The sequence below is a fragment of the Delphinapterus leucas genome, chromosome 6, assembly GCF_059928025.1.
Source record: "Delphinapterus leucas isolate spDelLeu-1000000601 "Yukka" chromosome 6, BTC_Dleu_Yukka2, whole genome shotgun sequence".
Taxonomy (NCBI): domain Eukaryota; kingdom Metazoa; phylum Chordata; class Mammalia; order Artiodactyla; family Monodontidae; genus Delphinapterus; species Delphinapterus leucas.
Window position 1 is genome coordinate 104,087,892 of NC_143134.1, and position 19,071 is coordinate 104,106,962.

General features: G+C 40.3%; 1 protein-coding gene across 3 annotated transcripts in view; it reads right to left on the reverse strand.

The window, feature by feature from the left end:
• The window catches only part of INIP (INTS3 and NABP interacting protein), a 30,033-nt gene extending 16,331 nt beyond the window's left edge, over positions 1 to 13,702 (reverse strand). Inside the window, exons 1-2 of one of the 3 annotated variants that reach the window (XM_089913598.1) lie at positions 13,605 to 13,702; positions 12,292 to 12,374 (exon numbers count right to left, since the gene is read on the reverse strand). Coding sequence is in view for 1 of the 3 variants with exons in the window: in XM_022579023.3 (XP_022434731.1) it covers positions 12,292 to 12,316 (25 nt within the window). In the remaining 2 variants the exon portion in view is untranslated. The other 2 variants (XM_022579023.3, XM_022579026.3) reach the window with 2 other exon arrangements.
• Positions 13,703 to 19,071: the final 5,369 nt, after the last annotated feature.

Genomic DNA, 19,071 nt, shown 5'->3' on the forward strand with positions numbered 1-19,071 from the left:
TAGTATTTAGAGCTTATTATCATTGGTAGATTTGTTTATTGATTTGGTTGCTCTCTTTTTTTCTTTTAATATATATATTTTCCTTTTTTTCTTTTGTGAGTGTGTATGTGTATGCTTCTTTGTGTGATTATGTCTATATAGGTTTGCTTTTACCATTTGTCCTAGGGCTCTCTCTGTCCGTTTTGGGGTTTTTTTAGTATAGTTTTTAGTGCTTGTTATCACTGGTGGATTGGTTTGGTGCTCTCTTCTTTTTTTTTTTAATTACTTTTTTATATTTTAAGAATTTTTAAAATTTTTTATTTTAGTAACTTTATTTATTATCTTTTTTTCTTTCTTTCTTTCTTTTTTCCCTTTTCTTCTGAGCTGTGTGGCTGACAAAGTCTCGTTGCTCTGGCCGGGTGTCAGGCCTGAGCCTCTGAGGTGGGAGAGCCGAGTTCAGGACAGTGGTCCACCAGAGACCTCCTGGCCCCACATACTATCAGTTGGTGAGAGCTCTCCCAGAGATCTCCATCTCAATGCTAAGACCCAGATCCACTCAACAACCAGCAAGCTCTCATGCTGGACACCCCATGCCAAACAACTAGCAAGACAGGAACACAACCCCACCCATTAGCAGAGAGGCTGCCTAAAATCAGGATACGGTCATAGACACCCCAAAACACACAACCGGACGTGGTCCTGCCCAACAGAAAGACAAGATCCAGCCTCATCCACCAGAACACAGGCATCAGTCCCCTCCACCAGGAAGCCTACACAACCCACTGAAGCAACCTCACCCACTGGGGTCAGACACCAAAAACAATGGGAACTACGAACCTGCATCCTGAGAAAAGGAGACCCCAAACACAGTAAGTTAAGCAAAATGAGAAGACAGAGAAACAGCAGATGAAGGAGCAAGGTAAAAACCCACCAGACCAAACAAATGAAGAGGAAATAGGCAATCTACCTGAAAAAGAATTCAGAGTACTGATAGTAAAGATGATCCAAAATCTTGGAAATAGAATGGAGAAAATACAAGAAACGTTTAACAAGGACCTAGAAGAACTAAAGAGCAAACAATGATGAACAACAAAATAAGTGAAATTAAAAATTCTCTACAAAGAATCAACAGCAGAATAACTGAGACAGAAGAACGGATAAGTGACCTGGAAGATAAAGTAGTGGAAATAACTACCACAGAGCAGAATAAACGAAAAAGAATGAAAAGAACTGAGGACAGTCTCAGAGACCTCTGGGACAACATTAAACACACCAACATTCAAATTATAGGGGTCCCAGAAGAAGAAGAGAAAAAGAAAAGGACTGAGAAAATATTGGAAGAGATTATAGTTGAAAACTTCCCTAATATGGGAAAGGAAATAGTCAAGTCCAGGAAGCACAGAGAGTCCCATACAGAATAAATGGAGAAACACACCAAGACACATATTAATCAAACTGTCAAAAATTAAATACAAAGAAAAAATATTAAAAGCAGCAAGGGAAAAGCAACAAATAACATACAAGGGAATCCCCATAAAGTTAACAGCTGATCTTTCAGCAGAAACTCTGCAAGCCAGAAGCGTGTAGCAGGACATATTTAAAGTGATGAAAGGGAAAACCTACAACCAAGATTACTCTACCAAGCAAGGATCTCATTCAGATTAAACGGAGAAATTAAAACCTTCACAGACAAGCAAAAGCTAAGAGAATTCAACCCTACCAAACGAGCTTTACAACAAATGCTAAAGGAACTTCTCTAGGCAGGAAACACAAGAGAAGGAAAAAACCTACAATAATAAACCCAAAACAATTAAGGAAATGGTAATAGGAACATACATATCAATAACTACCTTAAATGTAAATGGATTAAATGCTCCAACCAAAAGACACAGACTGGCTGCATGGATACAAAAACAAGACCCGTATATATGCTGTCTACAAGAGACACACTTCAGACCTAGGGACACATACAGACTGAAAATGTGGGGATGGAAAAAGTTATTCCATGCAAATGGAAATCAAAAGAAAGCTGGAGTAGCAATTCTCATATCAGAGAAAATACACTTTAAAATAAAACTATTACAAGAGACACTGAAGGACACTACATAATGATCAAGGGATCAATCCAAGAAGAAGATATAACAATTGTAAATATTTATGCACCCAACATAGGAGCACCTCAATGCATAAGGCAAATGCTAACAGCCATAAAAGGGGAAATTGACAGTAACACAATCACAGTATGGGACTTTAACACCCCACTTTCACCAATGGACAGATCATCCAAAATGAAAATAAATAAGGAAACACAAGCTTCAAATGATACATTAAACAAGATTGACTTAATTGATATTTATAGGACATTCCATCCAAAAACAACAGAATACACATTCTTCTCAAGTGCTCATGGAACATTCTCCAGGATAGACCATATCTTGGGTCACAAATCAAGCCTTGGTAAATTTAAGAAAATTTAAATTGTATAAAGTATCTTTTCTGACCACAACACTATGGGACTAGATATCAATTACAGGAAAAAAGTTTGTAAAAAATACAAACACATGGAGGTTAAACAATAAACTGCTAAATAACCAAGAGATCACTGATGAAACCAAAGAGGAAATCAAAAAATACCTAGAAACAAATGACAGTGAATACACGACGACCCAAAACCTACTGGATGCAGCAAAAGCAGTTCTAAGAGGGAAGTTTATAGCAATACAATCCTACCTTAAGAAACAAGGAACATCTCAAATAAAAAACCTAACCTTACACCTAAAGCAATTAGAGAAAAAAGAACAAACAAAAAAAAAACCCCAAAGTTAGCAGAAGGAAAGAAATCATAAAGGTCAGATCAGAAATAAATGAAAAAGAAATGAAGGAAAAAATAGCAAAGATCAATAAAACTAAAAGCTGGTTCTTTGAGAAGAGAAACAAAATTAATAAACCATTAGCCAGACTCATCAAGAAGAAAAGGGAGAAGACTCAAATCAATAGGATTACAAATGAAGAAAAGAGAAGTAACAACTGACACTGCAGAAATACAAAGGATCATGAGAGATTACTACAAGCAACTATATGCCATTAAAATGGACAACCTGGAAGAAATGGACAAATTGTTAGAAACGCACAACCTGCCAAGACTGAATCAGGAAGAAATAGAAAATATAAACAGACCAGTTCCAAGCACTGAAATTGAAACTGTGATTAAAAATCTTCCAACAGGGACTTCCCTGGTGGCACAGTGACTGAGAATCCGCCTGGCAATGCAGGATACACGGGTTCGATCCCTGGTCCAGGAAGATCTCACATGCCATGGAACAACTAAGCCCATGCACCACAACTACTGAGCCTGTGCTCTAGAGCCTGTAAGCCACAACTACTGAGTCCACACACCTAAAGCCCTGCACTGCAATAAGAGGCCCACGCACCACAATGAACTGTAGCCCCCGCTTGCCGCAACTAGAGAAAGCCCACATGCAGCAATGAAGACCCAATGCAGCCAAAAATAATAAATTGAAAAAAAAATATCTTCCAACAAACAAAAGCCCAGGACCGGATGGCTTCAGAGGCGAAGTCTATCAAACATTTAGAGAAGAGCTAACACCTATCCTTCTCAAATTCTTCCAAAATATAGCAGAGGGAGGAACACTCCCAAACTCATTCTACGAGGCCACCATCACCCTGATACCAAAACCAGCAACGATGTCACAAGAAAAGACAACTACAGGCCAATATACTGATAAACACAGATGCAAAAATCCTCAACAAACTACTAGCAAACAGAATCCAACAGCACATTAAAAGGATCATACACCATGATCAAGTGGGATTTATCCCAGGAATGCAAGGATTCTTCAATATATACAAATCAATCATTGTGATAAACCATATTAACAAATTGAAGGATAAAAACCATATGATCATCTCAATACATGCAGAAAAAGCTTTCAACAAAATTCAAAACCCATTTACAATAAAAACCCTCCAAAACCTCAACATAATAAAGGCCATATATGACAAACCCACAGCCAACATCATTCTCAATGGTGAAAAACTGAAACCGTTTCTACTAAGATCAGGAACAAGACAAGGTTGCCCACTCTCACCACTATTATTCAACATAGTTTTGGAATTTCTAGCCACAGCAATCAGAGAAGAAAAAGAAATAAAAGGAATCCAAATTGGAAAAGAAGAAGTAAAGCTGTCGCTGTTTGCAGAATGACATGATACTATACATAGAGAATCCTAAAGATACTACCAGAAAACTACCAGCACTAATATATATGCTATATATGTATCTGTTTATATATATTTCATCATGAACAGAACGTTGACACAAATATGAATGTTAAAGGTGCTTCTGGGGAAGTCTCAGATGGATATGAGGAATATGTTATTGGAAACTGTAGGAAAAGCAGTCCTTGTTACAAAGTGGCAGGGAACTTGACCAAATTGTGTTCTAGTGTTTTGTGGAAAGTAAAAGCTGTCAGTAATGAACTTGGATATTTAACTGAGGATATTTCTAAGCAAAATGTTGAAGGTGTGACCTGGTTTCTCCTTGCTGCTTATAGTAAAGTGTGAGAGGGAGACAACTGAAAAAGGAACCAGAACTTGAAGACCGAAAATTCTCAGCTTATTCTTATTGCAAAAAATGAGAAAGTGCGTTCAGGAGAGAACACCAAAGACATGGCTGGACAGAGAATATGGGTGTGTGACATAGATCCAATCAACCATCTCAGCAGAAGCACTGCCAGCTTGGACTGAAGAGAACAGAGGTGGGATGAAATGAAGAAAGGCTGTCAGACTTCTGGGGTTCTACAAGCAGGAAGTTAGATGTTAGAGATGTCTGGATGCAAACAAGCGTCATCCTTTAAGTACAGGGAGGAATGACTCTGAAGGTGGGTCAGGGGTCAGCAGGGCTGCTACTGCCACCATGGGTCCAGAGAGCACAGGCCCAGGCAGCAGGACTGTTTCCTCATTGGTTCCCGAGGGGTTGGGGACAAAATTCAGGGAGGAGAAGGCAGAGCCACCACCCTTGTTAGAAAATTGAGCCAAATAGGATTTCACTCTCAAGCCTTAAAATCTAATGGAATTTTCCACAGAAGTTTCTTAAAATTAGCCACATATATTAATGTCATACAAATAATTTCAGCACACAGATGTGTACTGTAGAAATGTTGCAGGCTGGAGAGTAAAAGATGTGAGTTCTAGTACTGATGTTGATATAATAAACTAAATCTTTGAATAAATTAAAAATCTAATGGAATTTGCCCTGCTAGGTTTTGGACTTGCTTAGGACCTGTCAGCCTTCTTCTTTCCAATTTCTTCCTTTTGGAAGGGGAATGTCTATCCTATACCTGTCCCACTATTGTATTTTGGAAGCAGATAACTTGTTTGGTTTCATAGGTTCACTATTGGAGAGGAATTTTGCCTCAGGATGAATCATACCTCTAGTCTCACTCATATCTGATTTAGATGCTATTTAGATGAAATTTTAGACTTAGAGTTGATGCTGGAATGGGTTAAGACTTTTGTGGCTGTTGGAATGGGGCAAATATATTTCACATGTGAAGATTGAATTTTGGAGGCTGAGAGGGTGGAGTGTTATAGGTTAAATTGTATCCTTGCAAAACACATAGGTTGAAGTCCTAAGCCCTAGTACCTCAGAATGTGACTGTATTTGGATACAGAGTTTTTAAAGAGGCAGTTAAGGTTGAATAGGGTCATTGGGAGTGGGCCCTAAGCCAATATGACTTGTGTCCTTATAAGAAGAGGAGATCAGGACATGCACATACAGAGAAAAGAAAGACCATGTGAAGACACAGGAAGAAAAGACACAGGCCATCTACAAGCCAAGGAGAAATCAACTCTGCTGACTACTTGATCTCAGAATTGTGAGAAAATAAATTTCTGTTGTTTAACAACAACAAAAAAGAATTACTAATACATGCTACTACACGGATGAACCTCAAAAACATGCTAAGTGAAACCAGACACAAGAGACCATATACTGTAAGAGTCCATTTATATGAAAGGTGTCCAGAAGAGGCAAATTTATAGAGACAAAAAGTACATTAGTGGTTGCCCAGGCCTGTAAGAATGGGAAGTGACTGCAAACAGGCATGAGTTTTCTTTCTGGGTTAATGGAAATGTTATAAAATTAGATATTAGTGAAAGTTACACACTTTACAAAGTTACTAAAGATTCTTGAAGTGTAATCTTAATACAGGTGAATCTTATAGTATGTAAATTATATCCAAAGTTGTTTAAAAAAATTTTTTAAATAAAAAACAAAGACTCATGTGATTAAAATGGGCCCACCTGGATAATCCAGGATAATCTTCCCATCTCAAGGTCCTTAACCTTAATCACACGAGCAAAGTTCCTTTTGCTATGTAAGGTAACAAAGTCACAGATTCCGGGGATTATGACCTCGGCATTTTTTGGAGGGATGTGGGGAGAATACTATTCTGCCTACCATACTCCTTAATGATATATAAAATGTATTCAGTGGTTAAAACTCAAACTTATTCAGGGGAGACTGCCTGATGTCTAAGTCTTAGCAGAATAAAAAATACAACAACATTATTAACATCAAGTAATTAGTACCAGTAACTAGTCTTCTAGCTATCTAGTTAATGGCAAACACTTCCTGTAACTTGCAAGATTAAAAAATTATTCAACTCTTAGCCACCTTTGGAGTTTACTGAAAATACAGATCAAGGAAAGGAATAAGCCCTAATGTCTGCTCAGGTGATCTCCTTGTGTTCAAGTTCTCTCTCACTGAGACCCCAAGGACTTACCCCTTTTAAGCTACTGCCAATTTTTCTATCCTGCCACTTTTTCTATCCACTGAGGTTTCTTGTCTTCAGCACTAGCTAAATAAGATGATGAAATCTCTTCTGCTTGAATCACCCTTTCCTCCTCGCTCAGTTTTCTTTTCCTCTTACAGATAAACTCACAGGCCCATTTCCCTGTAAGGATTTTCTGCTCAATAACAGATGGAGAAGAGATACAAAAATTAAGATGAGGTCTTTTGCCCCTAGTCTAGAGCTCCCAATTTTCTTTTAGATACTATAATTAGAATGTTCTAACCCTCCAGCTAATGTGCAGTATGGGAAATCAATGAACAGGGGACTTGGACACAGATTCAATTTGGGTTCTCATCTCAGTATTACCAGTTACTATTTAATATTGGGAAAATTACCTCACTATGCAGGACTGATGGACATAACAGTGACAACTCTGAAGGGTGGTTATATGAAATATAGAAAATAAAAATAAAATACCTAGCACACTGCCTGCCACATGGTAGTTGCTTAATAAATACTAGCTATTACTGTTATTATTACCTAGTGTTCTCTATCATTTAGATTGTCAACCTCACTAGATTCTTGTCAGCCCCATTCTGACAATTCTCTGTCAGTAAACTGTTTTTCATCACACAGGGTACAATTGATTAGCACAACTTTCTAGATTACACTCACATGACAGGCCTCCCAGGCCAGTCTGAATCTGGGGATCACAAGCTCTCTTCTACTATACAAACAATCTCATGCTAGTTTACGTCATATTCTGCCTCAACTCAGTTTCATTCCTATTTGAACCTGGGCCTACAGATCAATCCTAGCATCAGAAAACTACTGTACACTCTTTGCCTTGGCAATGAAAAATGAGGCAAAAAGAAATCTAGTTTTGAAAAACGAACTCCAAATTGTGTCTTTGTGTCCACTCTCATCTTTAAAACTGTACAGATGCAAGAATTTTAAGATGATTTTTATGCATCACTAGGATAAATTCTTTTTTTGTTGTTTTTTTTGTATTTTTCTGCGGTATGTGGGCCTCTCACTGTTGTGGCCTCTCCCGTTGCGGAGCACAGGCTGTGGACGCGCAGGCTCAGCGGCCATGGCTCACGGGCCCAGCCGCTCCGCGGCATGTGGGATCTTCCCGGACCGGGGCACGAACCCGTGTCCCCTGCATCGGCAGGTGGACTCTCAACCACTGCGCCACCAGGGAAGCCCTAGGATAAATTCTTAATTGAGAGGTAGCATACCTTAGTACAAGCCTGAAGGGTAAATCTGCTTTCCTTCTGGACCATAGGTGGTTTAGATGAAACTTGTACTTGGGTCTGAGGTCAAGCAAGACACCTCCCAGGAGCTATGTTCCATTCCTACACAGAGCCCTAAAATCACAGCTAAGAGCATCCAAACTGGCCCCAAATCAATAGTTCCCACCACTTGATCTGCAGGGCTTATAGTTATTACTCTAAGCATTTTGAGATAACTATAAAAGAATCAAAAGAATTCACACTTTTTTTTTTAATTGAGAACAATAGCTATTTTTTAAATTATTTATTTATTTATGGCTGCATTTGGTCTTCGTTGCTGTGGGCAGGCTTTCTCTAGTTGCATCAAGCGGGGGGTTCTCTTGTCGCGAAGCACAGGCTCTAGGTGCGCGGGCTTCAGTAGTTGTGGCACACGGGCTCAGTAGTTGTGGCTCATGGGCTCTAGAGCTCAGGCTCAGTAGTTGTGGCACATGGGCTTAGTTGCTCTGCAGCATGTGGGATCTTCCCCGACCAGGGATTGAACCCATGTCCCCTACACTGGCGGGCGGATTCTTAACCACTGCGCCACCAGGGAAGTCCCAAGAACTCACATTCTTTACTCAGTTTTTCACCAGGTTTCTCTGTGTATCTGAAATCAGGTTAGACCAATCTCCCAACTGCCAGCACATAATCACAGGATCTTGATATTTACCAATAATGAGAGCCTCTTTACATAGGAATGGTACCTTGGCCAAATTCCAGTTTGACAATCTGCCTCTACATATTAAATTCTCAAAATGTTACTTCTTATCAATCAAATAATTATTATGAACCTATTGAATGTTCCACACTATGATGGATGCTAAGAATATGAGACTTCAGTAACTGTCTGCCAAGAGCTTGTGAAATTTAGCAGTTCATATTACTACTATAGTATGATAGACTGCTAGATCTGAAAGAGGGCCTGTCCCCTACACCAGAGACATTAATAAATTACAACACACAGATGAAGATTTCTTAAGTCATTGTTCTTTCAGTTACCATTATAAGATAATTATGGAACTTGGCATTCAATCTCCACAATAAGTAGTTCCAATACACATAAACAGTACAGAAATAATATAGAGAGTAAAATGCAATAGATCCAAATCAATAAGAATTTTAAATTTTCACTGAGAGTCTAGGAGTCTACAGAACATGATATGGACTCCCTCTGCTGGTGCCTAATAGCAGCAGCTCCATGACACCAATAATATCACGGACAAAAGAGCAACAAAAGCCAAAGGACTAATCTAAATTCGCTTCTATGTTTTTTTGTTTGTTTTATAAATTTATTTATTTATTTTTGGCCACGTTGGGTCTTCGTTGCTGTGTGTGGGCTTTCTTTTTAGTTGCAGCGAGTGGGGGCTACTCTTCATTGTGGTGCGCAGGCCTCTCATTAAGGTGGCTTCTCTTGTTACGGAGCACGGGCTCTAGGTGCGTGGGCTTCAGTAGTTGTGGCACATGGGCTCAGTAGTTGTGGCACATGGGCTTAGTTGCTCCACAGCATGTGGGATCTTCCCAGACCAGGGCTTGAACCCATGTCCTCTGCACTGGCAGGCAGATTCTTAACCACTGCGCCACCAGGAAAGTCCTCGCTTCTATTTAGATTAGGGGATGTTTCATAGTGGATTTGACTATGGATCAATCAAAGGTGACAGTAAAAATTATTGTGCTTTATTGCAACTGCTTAAAAAAAATAAAAAGTAACTAGCAAATTGCAAATCTTGCATATTTGTGCTATTAAAACAGAGGGATAAAAATATTTAATTTGTTTTCATTTGGACTGCATTGTGTGATATTTAGCAGCATATTTTCTCTCCAAAATAGATTTCTCTTAGTTTCATTTCGGTTCAAATTAAATTATTATTATTTTATTTATTTATTTATTTATTTTTTGCGGTACTTGGGCCTCCCACCGCTGCGGCCTCTCCCATTGCGGAGCACAGGCTCCGGACGCGCAGGCCCAGCGGCCACGGCTCACGGGCCCAGCCGCTCCGCGGCACGCGGGATCCTCCCGGACCCGGGCACGAACCCACGTCCCCTGCATTGTCAGGCGGACTCCCAACCACTGCACCACCAGGGAAGCCCCGAATTAAATTATTTTTAATCTGAATCTTTATAACTTGGTGAAAAGAGGAGGTCAAAGACCATAGGGGAATACTGACCTGTGATTAGTCCATAGAGCACACAAATCACACTTGGTTATTTGAGAGAACAGAATTGTATTAGCTGGTTATAGCCAGTAAAGCTATCACCAGAGCTAGCTTTTTACAATACCACACTTCTATAAAACTCATGTAATCTTTAGTCTGTCCTAAATGCAACTAATATACTAAAACAGATTCAGTGGGCTTCCAACTTCCAGTACTAGCAGAATAGTTTGGTTAGAGTAATCCTGCCACAAATATAATTATAAATTCTGGAAAAAATACTAAACATTCATTATTTGAAGGCACTAGAGACTGACCAAAATCAGGCAGAAACTGCAACTGGTGAAATTTGGGAATTGGTGGCCTTTTGCACTCCTCAATCCACGAACAGCTTGTATAGCCTCACCTTACTGGCTTGAGGTATCAGAGGACAGAGTTCAGGACTGGCAGAGTAACCAGAAAATTAGGGGAGAGACTTGAGAGGGAAAGGCAGAAGGAGTAAAGCCTAAAACATGCCTATAAAATCCACCCAAGGTTTTTGCTTTCTGCTAAACTACACATACATGGGGGAGACAAATAAAGCACTAAAGCAGCAACTGGAAGCTTTAAAGAATGAGCAGAGATTTCAGCTGCTGCCCAACATAAGGGAGACAAGAGTTTGGAGTATGAGTTGAGCCAAGCCATCTGCTAGAATGAAAATCACATTTCAGAGGAATATAACAGAATTCAGAGTCTCTACAATGTATTAGTCATAATATCCAGTATTCAATAACAAATCACTAAATATAGTAAGAAAAAGGAAAATGTGACTCATTCTCAAAAAAAAATGCAGTCAACAGAAACCAACTCAAAGATGATCTAGATGATGCAGTTAGCAGTGACACAGGACCGGTATCTAGACTCTTAAAAAAAAAATGATAATAAAAATAACCCAAATTTTTAAAAAAGGCTTGAACAAACACTTCACAAAGGAAGATCTGCAATGGCCAATAAGCGCATAAAAAAGTGTCCAACATTTGTCATCAGGGAAATCCAAGTTAATACTACAATGAGATGTCACTTTACACCCTCTAAAATGGCTAAAATTGAAAAGACCAACAATGCTATATATGGAGCAACCAGAATTCTCACACTTTACTAGAGGGAATATAAAGTACATTCACTTTAGGAAAAGGTTTGGCAGTTTTCCATAAAGTAAACTGTACACTCAGCTGCTCCATTCCTAGATATTCATCCAGATATCTGCACAAAGACTTACAAACGAATATTCAAAGCAGCTTTATTCACAATGGCCAAAACTGACACAACCCCAAAGTCTCCAAAAAGGAATGAATAAATAAATTGTGGTAAGTTCATACAATGGAATACTAGTCTGCAATAAAAAAGAATGAACTATTGGTACATGGCATAACATGGATGACTCTCACAAACAGTACAGTGCGTGTAAACAACTGGACACAAACACGTTTATATGACGTTTAAAATAAAACAAGACTAAGATTAATCAAAAAATATGATGCATCAAGTAAGGAGTTTAGACTTGATATGGAGAGGAAATAGAAGTTTGCTTCAAGTTCTTAAGCAGGAGACAACTTACAAAGTGGAATTTAATGCTTTCTAGAGATTAAATTTTACTTTTGAACTTATTTTTAAATAAAAACTCCTTATTTGGGATGTATCTAACTTGACTTGCTTTACAGAGCTCTTAACACAGGTGAAACATGTATGAAAAGTTTTTTGAGCAAACGAAAATAAAGGAGTGGATATTGCCTAGTGACAATATAACTTCTTTAAAAGTGGTTCTAATCTCAAGTAAAAGAGCATGAGAACACAAACGTCCGAGGAGGACTTAAGGTTTACAGTGTGCATAATATTAACAGATTAACACATAGGATTAATAGCTATTAAGGATGTTACATATCTGATGAAACACATCTGATGAAACGTTGGACTTGCTTCAAATATGGGGTTTTACTTGGCTATTCATTTTTAATTCTGGCTCTAGTAACAGCCCTATGCTAAATTTTCTGTCAAAATACTTTACTATATGAGGAAAAAGTTCCTAGCATTTACCTTGTCCTGAAGGGTTTGCTGCCATCTTCCTATTTTCTGTTTCAACTATGTTCCGTGGCAAGTGGTCTGCACTTTACAATCACCTGTAAAAAATAATGTGCAGACACATACCTTCATCTCTTAAGAAACATCTGTCTGAAGGGCACACAGACTTAAATCAAACGCCTCAAGTTATTTAATTAGAGCGTGAAGGTTAAATGTTTATTCTCGCCGATGTTGATACCAACATTCACCATTACTGTCTTTAATTACTTCATTAGGTTGTGTTTACCAAATACTACCAAATGTATCAACTAACTGATAGCATCAATACAATCACAGGGCTAGGAAGAAAAATCACTCATCTGTAGTGCCTCTCGATTCATTTTAAAAACGTACCCAGCAACTACTGTGTATACTGAAAGCTAGAAAGGAAAAAGAGCCGAATATTTATCGCGTACATACTCTGCACCATACAAGATCTGTAAGATGATTGAAATTAATTATTTTATTTATCACCACTTCATAGATAGGGAGATCGTGTCCAAGGTCACAAAGCTAGTGCGAAAACTTTGGACTGTTAGCTTCCAAACTTCGTGCTTTTGTACTAGGCCCTGGGGGGGATCCCAAATGAGCAAGACCTTACTCCCGCCCTCAAGAAACATATAATCCGGTGGAAAAAGAGAGTCTCATTCAAGCAACCGTACTAAAAAAGTTTAACAAACGCGCTCTTTACAAGGAGTAAACAGTGCTCCGGAAGCAGAGATGAACTGATTCTACCGGCGTGACGAGGGATGCCTTCTGGGGTAAGCGGGAAAGTACAAGAGCGAGCAAACAGATGTCGATTTGGAACGAAATAATATTCGGTGTCTCCTGCAGCAAAGCACAGAGCGAGCGAAGCCGGCTTAGGACGGGAGGGACATGAGGGCCATCTTGTGACGGGGAACGTCAATCAGGGATGTGACAGGGCTGGACCTGCGTCTCAGAAAGGTCCCGGGGCGGGGGGCGTGCGTGGAGGGCAGGCAGGGCGGGGGCTGCGGCTGATACCAAGGAGAGGAGGGAGAGTGAGAAATGCTGGGAGGCAAGGCTGGCGGGGAGGCCACTGCCCTGTAGCAAGGAACGGCGGCAGCGGGTCGGCGCCGGGGCCACACACCTACATCCCCGGCGCCGCCAGGCGGGCCTACTTACCGCGAGGCTAGGGAGCCCGGGACCGCCTCGCCTTCTGGTCGCGTTCTCCAAGGGGGCGCAACCACTTAAAGACCGGCAAACCAAGCTCAAGGCCGCGTTCTACCACCTTCCCGCCCCCGCTGCGCTTCCGCCTCCTGATGACTTACACCCGAGGGACCGGAATTCCCGCCTGCTAACGGCTGCTCTTCACGGCGATTCGTACTTTAACTGCTACCTAATGCATACGCCACTTCCCTTCCAAAGAGTGGCAGCCAGAGAGGCTCCTGGACCCTGCATGCCGCACCGTCGGGGGCGGAGCCCGAACGGTGCGGGGCAGAGACCGGCTGGGTCCCTAGCACCGCAATTGGCTCTTTCGTCCAGGCCGCTGCGCAGTGACGTATCCTGCCGGCTCGGCTAGGTAGGGGCGGGGCGGAGACCGGCTGCGTCCCTAGCTCTTCAAGTGGCGAAGTCACCGACTCAGCCGGTTCTGCGACGATGTGAATCCACTTCGGTTGGGAGTGAGGCAGAGCTGCGGTTGGGACCCGGAGAGTGAGCTTTATCAACCATCTCGGGTTGCGCGTCTTAACGTACACAAATCCCAGTGATACTTTTCTTTTATAGTTTAAATAATTATACACTAAACTTGTAGAAATTTTTACTACTGTGCAAGAATCTGTATTTAAGGAATGGATATGCCACATCTCAGAACACTGTCTCTCCTAGTGGGATCGCCTGAAGGCCTGATTCCAGCACAGTAGAGCTACGTATCTACGTTGAACAGTAACCTTGTATTGATGTGTGTCACGTGTCCTGTGGTCGTTAACCATCTTAACGTCCTTCTTAATAATCGATGTTTGCTCAGTAATAAACGTTTATGATGCACAATTTTGTTGAGCATGGATCCATGACAAATAATAGCACTACCGAGCATTTATTAAGTGCCTTGTACGTACGAGGTGCTTCCTGTGCATCAGCTCTGGTCCCGTCATTCCCTGAGTTATGTATGATTTGTATTTATTTATATACTTATATGTGATTTATTTATATATGTATTTATGATTTATATATCAGACTCAGAAATGTTCATTTACTTTATGTCTTTAGTTGAATTTCAGCGACTAAAGTCCTGTCAGATGCAAAGGTCCAGGTTCTTAAATCTCACACATTGTCTCTGCTCTGGAGGAAGGAATTCCTCTGAGACCAGCTCCGGGAGCTCAGTAGTCTGCTGACTACTTTAATCTAGATATAACGTGAGCATTTTGGTAGTTGGCCAGGACAACTTTTCAGTTAAGAGACCTTTCTGAGTTCCGGCCTGACGAAAATGATCACTTGGATATATATGGCTGACAGAACCTTAGGAGAATTTTTTGGCTTTAGGTTGCCTGACGAGACAATACAGAAACTAGGGCATAAGAAAACTCCAGTCTAAGTCCCAAATGGACATCCTGAGCAAGCTTATTTAAGCTGAAAAGAAGAGTTCTACCCCAGAACAACATTTTGTAATTTCCTGGTAAATTCAACCTCCCAGGATTCACAGAACATTATCAGGAGAAAGATAAATTTAACTTGCTGCTGATTGTTTTATTTGGTGAGTGTTAGCTCTTGGACCCCCGTCTCCTCCTTGAGAGATTTTGGGACTTCAGTGTCACAAGAATTTTAACCTATTAGTTAATAGTGGGTCAATTTATTTGGGTTCAAATCCCACCTCTGACACTTAATCGTTTGATGCTTCAGTTCTATCATCTGTAAAAAGAAAATAAAAATAAATGAGTGACTACTTCATATCCATTAGATGGCTACTATCGAAAAAAAAAAAACCCAGAAAATAAAATAATGAGTGTTGGCAGAGAAATTGGAACCTTCGTGCATGTAAAATGATACAGCCGCTAGTGGAAAACAGTATAATAGTTACTCAAAAAATTAAGGTTTTTTGGGGGTTTATACACAAAAGAACTGAAAGCAGGGCCTCCAAGAGGTACGTAAACATCCGTGTTCATAGCAGAACTATTCACAATAGCTAAGAGGTGGAAGCGACACAAATATCCTTGAACAGATGAATGAATAAGCAAAACGTAGCATATACATACAATGAAATATTATTCACCTTTTAAAAAGAAGGAAATTCTGATATATGCTACAGTATGCATGAACCTTGAGGATATTATGCTAAGTGAAATAAGCCAGTCACAAAAGGACAAATACTGTGTGATTTCACTTATATAAAGTACTTAGTCACAATCATAGAGACAGAAATAGAATGGTGGTTGCCAGGGGCTGGGGGGAAGGGGACAATGAAGAGTTGTTATTTAATGGGAATAGTGTTTCAGTTTTATAAAATGAAAAGCGTTCTGGAGATGAATGGTGATGATGGGGGTAACTATGAAAGATCTGTGTCTTACTGGATATCTTGTTACTTGATCAGTAAGTCAGCTGATAAGTAGACAGAGCCTACATATCTACTAGGGGAAAGTCCAAGACAAAAGGGATGCATGTGACCATCCTGTGGCGCTGTTAACTGATAAGGAAATGCCAGGTAGCAGTCTGTGAAGTGCTTCCTCCTGAAGCCATTATGATTATTACAGACCTTCAGTATCAAGGTAGAGAGCTGAGAATAGTCCTCAGGTTCCAGCTGGAGCCACCCTAACCCTCTTGTGCTATTTTATGATTAAATATTTATGGGAAATGCATTATGCCAGACAGCCTTTAAAATAAACTGGGTAGGAATTTGAGACAATTAGTGTATGACTTACCTATTGCTTGTAACAAATTATCCCCAAACTTGGCAGTTTAAAACAACAAATATTTATTCTCTTACAGTTTCTGAGGAGCTGGAATCAAGGCAGCATAGAGGGGTAGTTCTGGCCGAGGATCTTTTTTAAGGTTGCAGTCAAGATGCTAGCAGGGGATATAGTCATTCTGAAGGTCAACTACGTGGAAGGATTTACTTGCAAGCTTACTCATGTGGCTAAGGGTAGGAGGCTTCAATTCCTTACCATGCAGGCCTTCCCATAGGGTTGCTCATGACATGGCAACTCACAGCCAGAGCAAGTGATATGAGAGTGATCAAGTCAGAAGCAACAGTATCTTTTATAACCTGATCTTGGAAGTGACATACCACTGTTTCTGCCATATACTGGGTGTCACACAGACCAGCCTTGGTACAGTGTGGAAGGGAACTATTACAAGGCTGTGCCTACTAGGAGGTGGGATCATTGGGGCTGGCTTTATCCATTCAGGCTGCTACAGCAGAATACCATAGACTTGATGGCTTCTAAACAACAGCAATTGATTTCTCACAGTTCTGGAGGCTGGGAAGTCCAAGATCAAGGTGCCAGCTTGGTTGGGCTCTGGTGAAGGCCCACTTCCTCATTCATGGATGGCTGTCTTTTTGCAGCAACCTCACATGGCTGCAGGGGTGAGGGATCTCAGTCTCATTTACAAGGGCATTAATCCCATTTATGAGGACTCCCACCTACATGACCTAATCACCTCACAAATGCCCCACCTCCAAAGGCCATCATATTGGGGATTAGGATTGAGGTAGGTGTGGGAGGGATACAAACGTTCAATCCAAAGCAGGGACCATCCTAGAAGCTGGCTACTACAACTACATTGCTCAAACAAAATGTATTCTTACTTCAGATCCTATAATAGAAAATGAAGTGAACTTAGTCTAGGAGACTTTTACCTACAAAAAGGGGCAGAATTGCCCACTGGCTAAGAGAGCAGCCTCTAGAACCAGACTCTCTGGGTTCAGATTCTTGCTTTGCCACTTACTGGGTGAACACTTAGACAAATTATTTCTCTGTTCCTCAATTTCCTCATCTGTGGAAAAGGGTAATAAAAGCATCCTCTACCACATATGTCTGGTTGGACACAAGAGCATTTTCCACCTTATAGGAATACAAGGGAAGCTACCCTTGAAGGAGAAGTGGGTTTCAATTAAGTCAGGACATAGGTGATTCGATGGTTTGGTTAAGGAGAATTTGCTTACCATGGAATGAAACCTCTAGAAACCTTAGGGGAATCTTTTCATTGAATCTTTGCTGTATGCTAGGACTCTGCATGTATTATCTCAAGACCAACCTTTGAGAAGGATACAATGATCATCTATCAATTTTAAAGATGTGGATACATTGAAACTTGTCCAAGATGCTACCATTTTTTGATTACAATAGTGAACTAAACCACTAGGTGAAGTTGCCCATTGGCATTTATAACCATGGCCAAGGATAATAATGCGAGGGAGGGGTTCCCTGGTGCAGATTGAGACCCACTCCCCATGTGGAGTCAGGTCTAGACCATGGTTTGCAAGCCAAGTCTGTGTGTCACAGATACCAAGGCATTAGGCCACTCTGCTTCTTCATACATGGGGGAAGGAAAAGAGGTGTCTTCTCAGGTGGGGCAAGGAGAGGGGGTCCGCAAGAAGGGGTGAGGGTTAGATTAGAAGTGTTTCGTTTAACACATTGATGGACAACCTGGAAGCAATGGACAAATTCTGAGAAATGCACAACCTGCCAAGACTGAATCAGGAAGAAATAGAAAATATGAACGGACCAATCACAAGCACTGAAATTGAAACTGTGATTAAAAATCTTCCAACAAACAAAAGCCCAGGATCAGGTGGCTTCACAGGAGAATTCTATCAAACATTTAGAGAAGAGCTAACACCTATCCTTCTCAAACTCTTCCAAAATATAGCAGAGGGAGGAACACTCCCAAACTCATTCTATGAGGCCACCATCACCCTGATACCAAAACCAGACAAGGATGTCACAAAGAAAGAAAACTACAGGCCAATATCACTGATGAACATAGATGCAGAAATCCTCAACAAAATACTAGCAAACAGAATCCAACAGCACATTAAAAGGATCATACCATGATCAAGTGGGGTGTATTCCAGGAATGCAAGGATTCTTCAATATACATAAATCAATCAATGTGAAAAACCATATTAACAAATTGAAGGAGAAAAACCATATGATCATCTCAATAGATGCAGAGAAAGCTTTTGACAAAATTCAACACCTATTTATGATAAAAACCCTCCAGAAAGTAGGCATAGAGGGAACTTTCCTCAACATAATAAAGGCCATATATGACAAACCTACAGCCAACATCGTCCTCAATGGTGAAAAACTGAAAGCATTTCCACTAAGATCAGGAATAAGACAAGGTTGCCCACTCTCACCCCTCTTATTCAACATAGTTTTGGAAGTTTTAGCCACAGAAATCAGAGAAGAAAAGGAAATAAAAGGAATCCAAATTGGAAAAGAAGAAGTAAAGCTGTCACTGTTTGCAGATGACATGATACTATACAGAGAATCCTAAAGATGCTACCAGAAAACTGCTAGAGCTAATCAATGAATTTGGTAAAGTAGCAGGATACAAAATTAATGCACACAAATATCTGGCATTCCTATACACTAATGATAAAAAATCTGAAAGTGAAATCAAGAAAACACTCCCATTTACCATTGCAACAAAAAGAATAAAATATCTAGGAATAAACCTACCTAAGGAGACAAAAGACCTGTATGCAGAAAATTATAAGACACTGATGAAAGAAATTAAAGATGATACAAATAGATGGAGAGATATGCCATGTTCTTGGATTGGAAGAATCAACAT